Source organism: Epinephelus fuscoguttatus, linkage group LG17 (genome assembly GCF_011397635.1).
Source record: "Epinephelus fuscoguttatus linkage group LG17, E.fuscoguttatus.final_Chr_v1".
NCBI classification, from domain to species: Eukaryota; Metazoa; Chordata; class Actinopteri; order Perciformes; family Serranidae; genus Epinephelus; species Epinephelus fuscoguttatus.
Genome location: NC_064768.1, coordinates 11,962,248 through 11,972,150, shown reverse-complemented (window position 1 = coordinate 11,972,150; position 9,903 = coordinate 11,962,248). Strand labels below are relative to the sequence as shown.

General features: G+C 39.5%; 2 protein-coding genes across 2 annotated transcripts; one reads left to right on the top strand and one right to left on the bottom strand.

Annotated features, from left to right (window-relative positions):
• Window positions 1-991: 991 nt before the first annotated feature.
• psmb13a (proteasome 20S subunit beta 13a) lies at window positions 992-4,490 on the bottom strand. The gene is made up of 8 exons (XM_049602323.1): window positions 4,357-4,490; window positions 4,033-4,120; window positions 3,515-3,612; window positions 3,119-3,259; window positions 2,887-3,002; window positions 2,515-2,573; window positions 1,678-1,829; window positions 992-1,401 (listed from the first exon to the last, which is right to left on the bottom strand). Exons 1-8 carry the CDS (start codon window positions 4,416-4,418, stop codon window positions 1,290-1,292), a joined length of 828 nt encoding a protein of 275 aa, XP_049458280.1. The 5' UTR covers window positions 4,419-4,490; the 3' UTR covers window positions 992-1,289.
• Window positions 4,426-9,332, top strand: psmb12 (proteasome 20S subunit beta 12). Its single transcript, XM_049602332.1, has 6 exons — window positions 4,426-4,564; window positions 5,010-5,080; window positions 7,093-7,224; window positions 7,993-8,122; window positions 8,239-8,383; window positions 9,164-9,332. The coding sequence occupies exons 1-6, from the start codon at window positions 4,517-4,519 to the stop codon at window positions 9,289-9,291; spliced, it is 654 nt and encodes a 217-aa protein (XP_049458289.1). The 5' UTR covers window positions 4,426-4,516; the 3' UTR covers window positions 9,292-9,332.
• Window positions 9,333-9,903: the final 571 nt, after the last annotated feature.

The following is a 9,903-nucleotide window of genomic DNA, read 5'->3' as shown; positions in this document are numbered from 1 at the left end:
AAAAAAAAATGGCTCAAAACTGCATAAACCAATCGGAGTGCACGATTTTTTTCCTCATCATTAGTCTCTATGCGGAAGTGCAGCACTCAGGTTTGGGGAAGCCTGCAGAAGTAATAATGATAATAGTAACCCCCAAGCTAATGCAGTTAGGGCAATGACATGTTAATGATGTACTATAACCTATACATGACTATAACATGCAGCAGCCTATAGGCCAGGGAGAGTCAACTTGTTTTACCTTGGGGCCAGTTTTGCAAGATAACAGTAGGCCAGGGGAAACAAACATTATATAATAAATGAATTGCCCCGTTTTTCAAAATTAATATGGTTGCTGTCCTCACTCTTCTCTTCTGGCAAATCCAGTAGCAGTGCAGCACAGCAGCCCCACACAGGTCAGGTGTATGCAGGGGATAGCCCAAGCCTCTGTAGGGGTTCAGGGATCCTCCCCCGGCAGTTTAATAAACAAGCTCTATTTTGCCTTTCTAATGCACTTTGGCACCTTATTTACATTAAAAGTACAAAAATATTCCCAGTGTGAATCCATTTATTTTCACTCTAAATAAGAAAATGGTCAGTGAGCCACCTTGCACCCATGAGCACATTATGAGACAATGGACCCCTGGGCACAGATATGCAAAGGGCCCCACCACCAAGACATACAGACTTTGTGGTGTTTTTTCCTCTTCTTTGTTGTTGTTTTGCATCTTTCTTAAGTCATAATGCCTCTTTTTGTGGTTTTGTGTCTCTGTATAATCTTGAGTCTTTTTTGGTCAGAGTGACATGTTGTAGATGAAGGCTCGATAAGCCCATTGAGTAATTCATGCATGCTGGCACCCTGTGGCCCACAGGCTGTAAACTGAGTATACTATAAGCTCCTCTTTACATTGGATTTGTTATGATAAGCACAGGGTGTCTATTTGGGGACTCAAATTTACAATCAAGTCAGTTAATAACTATAGAACATAAAAATAAATCAGGCAACAGGGTCAAATGAAATTTTATTCAATGACATTTTATTATAATCCCGATTGTAAAAACATGTTACAGTCTTCTCATTGTTGCCTGGTAGCAGTCTCTCTGCTAACTGTAGTACTAACTCCTGCAGTATTTCTGACCTTTTCCACATCACAGTGAAGCATAACAGCAGAGTAGAAACCATGATGACAGTGTTTATCTAATATCTGAGATGTTTCACTTCTTATATTTAAAAATTAGTGAGTAACATATTAAATTGAAAGACTTTTACTGCTTATTGTTGTGGTATTTATGTGGTGAGAATGTGTCGTGACTCAGGCTGTATCCATCTGCTGCACGGTCTCCTGTACAACTTCCAGCTTTAAGGGGACTTCTTTCTTTGTCAGAACCGGTGTTGTGCCTGGACGATATTTGTATTTTATTTTCCTAGGGGAGAGGGACAGATGGAAAGATGGGTGAAGCTTGTCAATCAATCATAATAGTTTTGTTTAACAGAATACATAATATACCAATGTAGGTTTTCAAAACTATATATATTTTTTAGTGTGTATTAAGTTGTTGAAGAATAAAAAAAAAAGCTTACGGGTGAAATCGCAATTTAGCACACAAAACGTTTATGACAATAACAATATTCACTACTCACAGAGAAAAGAATAATCTGATTTGCAGATCTTGAATGAAGTTGTGCTCATACTGGCCTACCTGTTGTCTTTGAACTCTGACACCTGGTAGGGTCTGATGTAGTCCACTCCCTGCCTGGTGATGACACAGATGTCGATGTTGTTGCCTGAGCCGAGGTCACTCATGATGCCCGCGTGGATGGCAACATGCACGAGCTCCTTCGCCTTCTCCAGCTGAGAGAGTTACAAGAATTCAGGGAGACGATGGGGAGAGGGGGAACCAGAGACATAGAGGAGAAAACAGAGTTATTCATCAGTTTTAAAATCCATCTGCAGCAGTTCCTAAATGCCTAGACACACTTTTTCAGTTTTTCTCTTTGGTAGCATTCAATAGCAAGAAGAGAGAATGGTTCTTAACATTTTCTCAACTACTTGCATAACCAAGAGGGTTATTTTTATGAGATTTTCACAGTACGATTATATAGAATATGTCATGGTTTCATGGTATCATGATATACAGTATTACACAGTTATTATTATGATTATTATTACCACTATAACTACATTGTAATAGTTACAATGACCTTTACAGGAATAAAAACAGATTTTTTTTGCTTGAACAAAAACAGGCAGTCAAGTAGGAAAGGAGATGCGTACACACAAGTGAGATTCTCTGTGCAGTTGCATTATATTTTAATACTGCGGATAAGCAAATGGACACGATATAAAAATGGTCAACTGTCATATCACTGTATACAGTTTCATGTTATACAGTACTGCTTTTAACATAACTGCCACACTGCAGTAATTCAATTAACGATGCCCAAAAATAAGTGAAATGATTTTGTGATCATATCTAAAAGATCACATCTAACAATAACTTTCACAATATGTAAAAACAGCTGTCAGGGTGGCGTACCTCCAGGTCAGGTTTGAACCCGTCCTCTAAAATCCCAAGAGCAGCGAGATCACCAGATCCTGCATGGACACAAAGTGATGGCAAATGAAACAGACTGGATGTAAAATATAGAATCTCCGCCAGACACTAAAATAGAACAGTTTTTATATGATCTGGTATTGATAGTTAATCAATCTTTAAAAACCATTTTATACACAAAATGACACATTTGAAACATAAAGCACAAAACCAGGTGGCTAGCCTGATAAATAACAGCATGGCTGAACAGTCAGAGAAGTGAGCATTGCAAAAACTCAACTAGCAAAGAATCCAGACAAATATGTCATAGTAACAGAACTGCCATTGCTTATAGAAAAGTATCATGTCACCTACCCATTGCAAGGTAGGGCACCTTATTTACACTCCCATACGGCCCCACTGTGTACAGGTGGTTCCCAGTGCAATCCACTCCTCCAAGTATAAGATTGGCACCGATTTGGCCGTGATACCTGATGGACATAGAGATCGAAACTGTGATCAACACCACAGTTAAATGACTTGTGAGTTTAACAAGTGTTGAACTCATTCACACACCTGTAGATACAGGTACATGTGCAACACGAACCTGTACAACATATCCTGTAATATGTTGACGGCCATTACAACTCGAGGGTTCCTCCCACTGTTCAGAGAGAATATGGTGAGGTTGGAGGAGAGCAGCTCTGTGGTCTTCTCTGTATCTGCTGCTGTGCCTGCTCCACAACAACTAGGGAAAGTAAGAGAGAAATTATATGAATGTGAAAAGAATATGAAGGAAGAAAAATAAAAAGGGAACTGGGAAGATAGAGAGAAGAGAGGGGAAGATTAGAAAGAAGAGAAAGAGCAAGACGTAGAGTGATGGCTTCTTTTTCAAGACACTATTTTGCTTCAACAGACTCAGAAATCCATCAAACAAACAACAGAGTGACTGATTATATTGAGTAATCACTTTTGGTCTCAGTGTATCGTGTATGAGACTCACTATATATTTGGAGCAATGTAGTGGATCTTGGCACACATCTTGTCAGCCACCACTTCACTGGAGGTAGCTCTTGTGTCTGCTCCCAGCACCACCCCATCCTGCATCAACACAGACAAACGGAGATACTAATAACCCAATTTATCATGCAAATTACATTTATGTGCCTGACATGCACTACAACAACAGCTCCATGGAGAAAGCGCTTATTTCGCATGCAACTACAACTGTAGTTGCCCTTGGGCAAGGCATTAAAATCTCAGTTGATCCAGTGGAGCTGCCCGGTCACCAGTACAGGATGACTGTGAAGGAAGTGGGCAGCTTCCATATGAAATGTGTGCAGTGGACATTAATTGCATTTATGTTTTGTCAAAGTTGTGCATTGGGACTTAATAAAAACACTTTGCCTTTTCAGTGATGCACTGAAAAATACATCTGGTAAAAGTAACTGCTTTGGTGAACATTTTGAATTAAATATGAATATTTTCATCAGTGCAGTTTACATAGCTTTATATACTCGCCTTGAACACAACTCCTGCTATGGTGGTGCCTGTTTTCATCGCTTTAGGTGTCTGTCCCTCACCAAAAAGACCCTCTAATGCAGCATTCCTAGAGAGAGGGAGAAAGGAGGAGGTAACAGGGGGGTAAGCCGCTTTATGTTATAGATATTATATCTGTCAACACTTTATTACTATATTGTTTCACTGATTAAACTTATACGCAAACAGGAAAAAGTTACTTTCACTTTTGATCTCGATGAAAGCTTAGTGTAACTGCCGGTTTGATTTATTTTTTTCTTTAATAATTCAGTCTGCTGCTCAGAAGACATAGATAGAAAACCATACCTTGCTGCGTTGTCGAAATTAAACCCAGCTGCAGGAGTTTCGAGGACATTTGATAGCGCCATACTGGATCTGACTGCGTCTTCTCTGCGCGTCTCAGTGCGCCTGAGGTCGCTGTTCTGAGCGTCACCTCTCCCTCTTCTCTTTCGATTTTGGAGTGAAAATGGAGAAACACTGCATGGGCTCACAAGTCAAAGGAGTCAGCACAGGGGTGAGTAGATCCGACCCAGTTCGCTTGTATCTTTCCTGAGGCAGCACCAGATCATATTACGCGTAAAAATGATCGATAACCGATTCCGCGGATGAACAGGTGATGCTGTACCTGAATAGTAAGCAAACACAACGTCAAATGACTTCCACCGGACATTTCATGTGTTTTATTATAAGTGTATTGTTTACATGTCAGCTCTGAACTAGTTTATTCCTTACATTTCTATAAAGAAACGACTGGCTGCGCTTTCGTTTCCACTTATAAACCATTCCTCCACAGAACTCAAAATCCCAGAATTCATAGCTTTGCTCAGCCTGCTGAATGGACGCGAAGCTATGAGGGGAAAAAACGACATGTCTGTGATGCTGTATAACCCAATGTTATGTTTGTCTTCTCTCATATTTGGCTTCATATAAATACTTCTAAACACTGTCTTCTCTCTCAGACCACCATCCTGGCTGCCACTTTTAATGGAGGGGTCGTGATTGGTTCAGATTCCAGGGCTTCCATTGGAGGGTGAGCATGTTAACACAATACACTGAAGTTGCCATTATTGTTAATCACGTACACAGGACGGACTGCTTGATGACGTTCATGATCAAGATAAAATTTTTGAATGATATGGCAACTTGTCAGGGCCCCAGCCCCAGCAACTGCCTGCATGTTACATTTATCCAGTAAAACTACATTTTATATAAACTTCCAAACTTATTCAGTCAAATATGGGGTAGATGGAAACCTGGAAAAATCTAAAAAAAAAAAAAAGGCAGATTTGAAAATGTGTCCTTTTGTAGCTAAGCTTCCCCTCTCCCCCCTCTATCCTAGTGCTTCCCATTGATTTATTTAATTTTATTTAATAGTAGACTTGAACACAGCTCATTCACTCAGCCCCTACTTGCCCTCTCTCTCTCTGTTTATCAGACAAGACAAGAATTAGCTAGCTAGCCACCCCACAGTCTCCTCTCCTCTCTTCCAGCCACTGTGGATTGCTTCCCTGGACAGAGAGCTGGCAGCAGCTCAGGGGAGGGACCTTAAGTTGGTGGTTATAGTGGCTCAGATATGGTCAGCAAAATCCCTCAGCGCCAGGTGTCACAGCAAGCTGGTGGCCAGCAGCAGCACCGAGTCTAACCTGTGTAACGGCAGCAGCAGAAAGTCTGCTGATCTGGCAGGAAGTCAGGGCTGTCCGGTCCCCCTAGCTGGGGCTTGTGCTGGCAGGACTGGGACTGCTGCAGCTGCTGACTGGAGGTCTGTGTCCAGAGCTGCTGCACACTCTTCTCCCAGTGATAGTGGTGTGTAGCAGCAGGGACTGAAGTGGAGGAAACACTGTGATTCCAGGCTCTAGCTAACGTTAGCTACATATACATCTGTGAGCCTTTAGCTCCAGTGCCATAACGGAAACACGTGAGCCCCTGCTTTGCAGTGTTCAGTTGTTGCTAGTGCTGGAATAGCAACTTTCACTGCAGGATTCTTCACTTTTCAGACTTTCATTGACGTGACGTGCACGTGCATCTGTCTTTGTAGAATAGCCAATAGGAATGCCCTCTCTTTGAAATGACCTGTGATTGGCTAAAGTCTCCTGTTATGGCCTAGAGATTTTCATTAAAAAAGAATGAAAACACAGCAAAGAGGAGGGGTAGAAGTTTAGTTTTCTCTTAGACCATTTGAAGTACGATATGCTCAAAGTTTATTATGGGATTTTTGCTCAGTTTGCCGAAATTAAACTGCCTACCCCAGCTCTAAGTTTTTATGAATTGCTCCACTGAACTCAGTGGCTAAATGTAACTGTTACATTGCATGCTACTTTATACTCCTACTCCACAATTCAGAGAGAAATATTGTACTTTTGATTGCATTTTATTTGACATCTAGTGTCAAGTTACTCTACAAATCACAATTTACATGTATAACATAAAATTATCTTATAAAATATTATGCATTGTATAGATTACACCATCCAGCGGTATATAGGAAATTAAAGTTAACTTGGCTTGACCTATAGCAGTAAAATGCTGCTTACACATTGATGCAACAGAGGTAAATATCCAAAAATATAGTGTATCATTATTATAACACTTTACAGGAGCCATTGTTCTGCATTAAGTACTTTCACGATTGAAACTCTGAGTACATTTTGCTAATGTTACTTACATACTCATACTTTCACAACATTTATGCAGGACTGATGCTACTTGTACTTAAGGATATGAATAATCTTTCCACCACTGATAAAACTAGCTTTCACTGTCAGCTACAAGTAAATGGAAAACTTTGATACTCATCTTGTACATGCAGACATTTAAACCTAAATCAGAGGGTGGTCTATTATTTTCCTGTGAATGGTCAATAACTACACAGAAGCATGTGTAAGACTTCACTTCTATACTATGATGACCTGATTGTCTTAATGATAGCCCATCACTCCAGAAGTTAAACAATGTCTCTTCTCCCTGCTGCAAATGTGTATGTAGTATCTGAGAGGTCTCTTTGCATTATGGCTTTGTTCATCCTCTCTTTGTCTCTCTTTTCAGGGAATATGTATCATCTAAGACAATCAACAAGGTGATTCAGGTTCATGACCGGATCTTCTGCTGCATTGCTGGCTCACTTGCAGATGCTCAGGCCGTCACTAAGGCTGCAAAGTTCCACCTGTCCTTCCACAGGTGCCACATACACTCATATGAATACTTTGGCACATATTACATACACAGAGATATTATGCTCATCACATTGAAATAATACTTTTTAATCCCACAGGTTATTCTGGTTGTTTTTATTCCTCCATGACTCCTAGGCAAGGACAGTCATACACAGTTATGTGAATGCAAACTGACATCCTGTATGTGCTCCAACAGTCTCACATGCATCACATACAGCAGTGAAACCCTTTTCTATCATTGAATAAACTGATGACCCCTGACTAAGTGATGTATTTTATGGATATTTCATATTATATTTAATGCCTAACAGTGAGTGTACACAACAACTAATAAACTGTACGATTACCCCAAATAGTGAAGACAGTAATTGCAGGAAGTTTGTGTAAAATGAGAGATTTGGATGGATTTTGAGCCAATTATTACCTGTAAATATTGCATCAGGGTTTAGTTTTACTGATATTTTTAAGAACTTTATTGAAAAAAAAAAAAGAACTTAAAAAAAAAGAGTCTATATTATGTTTTTTTCTCCTTCATTTTTTAACAATCACACATACTGGACAGGCTTCTGTTTTTTGACAAATTCAGTATTTTCTTCTTTCCAATGCTTGGCGATTGTTCTATAAGCTCTTGGGGTGTTTTAACTGCGTACTTTTTTGATGCAGGAGGCTGTTAAGTGGAGAGTGACGGTTCTGTCAGTATAGCTTGTGTTTAGGTCTTCGGCTTTTATCTTGAATTATAATCTCAACTTTAACCTCCCACCCCCATTTGCAGTGTCCAGATGGAGACTTCTCCACTGGTAATAGCAGCAGCATCTGTGCTGAAAGAACTGTGTTACAATAACAAAGACGAGCTGCAGGCTGGCTTCATCACAGCTGGCTGGGACAGGAAAAAAGGACCACAGGTAGGTAGTTGCTATGAAGACAGCCAGATGTCAGAGAAGCAGTGATAATGACAATAGATAATAAGTCCACCTTGCAGCATTTAGATTCATTGCTAATATTCTCCATCCTTCTCCAGGTTTATGTCGTGTCTCTAGGTGGGATGTTAGTCGGACAGCCGGTTACCATTGGTGGCTCAGGCAGCACTTACATCTACGGCTACGTTGACGCTAAATACAAACCCAACATGAGCAGAGAGGAATGCCTACAGTTTGCCACTAATGGTACTGTTTTATCATTTTACTAACGCACCCAAACTTTTGTGCTTGTTTTGTCAGTAAGTTCATGTCAGGATTCGAAAAGATTTATTGGAATTGTGATTCAGTGAAAATATGAATATGAAGGAAGGTGGTAACAGATGATGATTAATGCTTGGCAAATCTTTGCTGGGTTTGTAATCATTACAATGTAAAACAAGAGTTTGACACAAAATACTTAAGGTTTTATTTCAACATGTTACGACCCTCAGTAGCACGTGAAGTTTGCTCAGCTGTCACGGAAATGACCTAAATGACCTGAAATGAAAAGTTAGAGTAATTTTCAGATTCACACTTAGGGGAATTATATATTGTTACATATTCAATATCCAAAGATCTGTAGTGTTGCATGTGCCTCTTTTATGGACCATTTCATTGCTATTCTGTTGCTAGGGCAACAACTTTGGTCCCTGTTCACTTCCTGTCAGCTTCTGCATTAACATACATTCAAACAGGAAATACAAAGGGACCCATTTAGAATGTTTATGTTGTCCAGTTTGAAATGGTCTATAAGAAGAAGGCTTCTGATTGAAATTAAGGGAATAAAAATAAAATAAAAAATATTTTAAGTTCAGTTTAACATTTGTTTTTTTTTTACTTAGTAGCCATAGAAGCTGTATAAATATTACAGACTTCTTGTCTGTCCTTGTTTGACCTGACCTATATTTCTCCTGCTTGTTGTTCTGGTTTGTCTTCCTTCCTCCTCCACCCTCCCTTTGCTTCACCCCTCTGTCTCTGTGCTCACAGCTCTTGCTCTGGCCATGGGTAGAGACAATGTCAGCGGAGGCGTGGCTCATCTGGTGGTGATCACGGAAACTGGGGTGGAGCATGTAGTTGTACCTGGTGACAAACTGCCAAAGTTCCATGATGAGTGACCACCTTTAAGCTACCAATAAAATTTGATATTTTTTTCCAATATGGAGTAGTTCTTGAAATCTTTAAACCACAGTTTCATCACATATTTACTCTGTAGGTCTGGGATGTAACAAAATATACATGCACTCATCTGAAGAATAAATCAGACACATGAAAATGAGTTATTTTGCTGCCAATGAAAAACTTTGACTAAACTGTTGAGTGCTTCTTATTATGGTAAGATGCACACTATTTTCCAAAATTCCACTCTTGACTATTGAAACATAAGAATATCCATTATAAGGTGATGTCTCTCTTTGTTTTTTAATGTGTCAAAACTACATGTTTTATGCAGTTTTTTTAATATAATTTGTGGAAATATGTGAAATAAAAAAAAACAACAAAAAAACCCTAATTGTCCTTCCTCCATCTTTTTTTAAATTGAGTTCTATGTTTCAAAATATCTTAATGTGTCTGTGACAAGGCCATAGTCACAGAGACAACAGTGTGGGAGACCAAATCTGCTGGGGGGTCTGGGGTTCTTTCCACAGAAAAAAAAATTGAAAATCGAAAACTCATGTCCTATTATTCATCATAAGTACAGGAACACAGCACCATACATGAAAGGTACT

Bases quoted from the DNA above. Each gene is read 5' to 3' on its own strand.
- psmb13a (XM_049602323.1), bottom strand. From the start codon at position 4,418: ATGGCGCTATCAAATGTCCTCGAAACTCCTGCAGCTGGGTTTAATTTC. The intron at 4,121-4,356 runs GTATGGTTTTCT...CCCTCTCTCTAG, and splicing joins AATTTCGACAACGCAGCAAG to GAATGCTGCATTAGAGGGTC. The intron at 3,260-3,514 runs GTGAGTCTCATA...TACTTTCCCTAG, and splicing joins TACATTGCTCCAAATATATA to TTGTTGTGGAGCAGGCACAG.
- psmb12 (XM_049602332.1), top strand. From the start codon at position 4,517: ATGGAGAAACACTGCATGGGCTCACAAGTCAAAGGAGTCAGCACAGGG. The intron at 4,565-5,009 runs GTGAGTAGATCC...CTTCTCTCTCAG, and splicing joins TCAAAGGAGTCAGCACAGGG to ACCACCATCCTGGCTGCCAC. The intron at 5,081-7,092 runs GTGAGCATGTTA...CTCTCTTTTCAG, and splicing joins TCCAGGGCTTCCATTGGAGG to GGAATATGTATCATCTAAGA.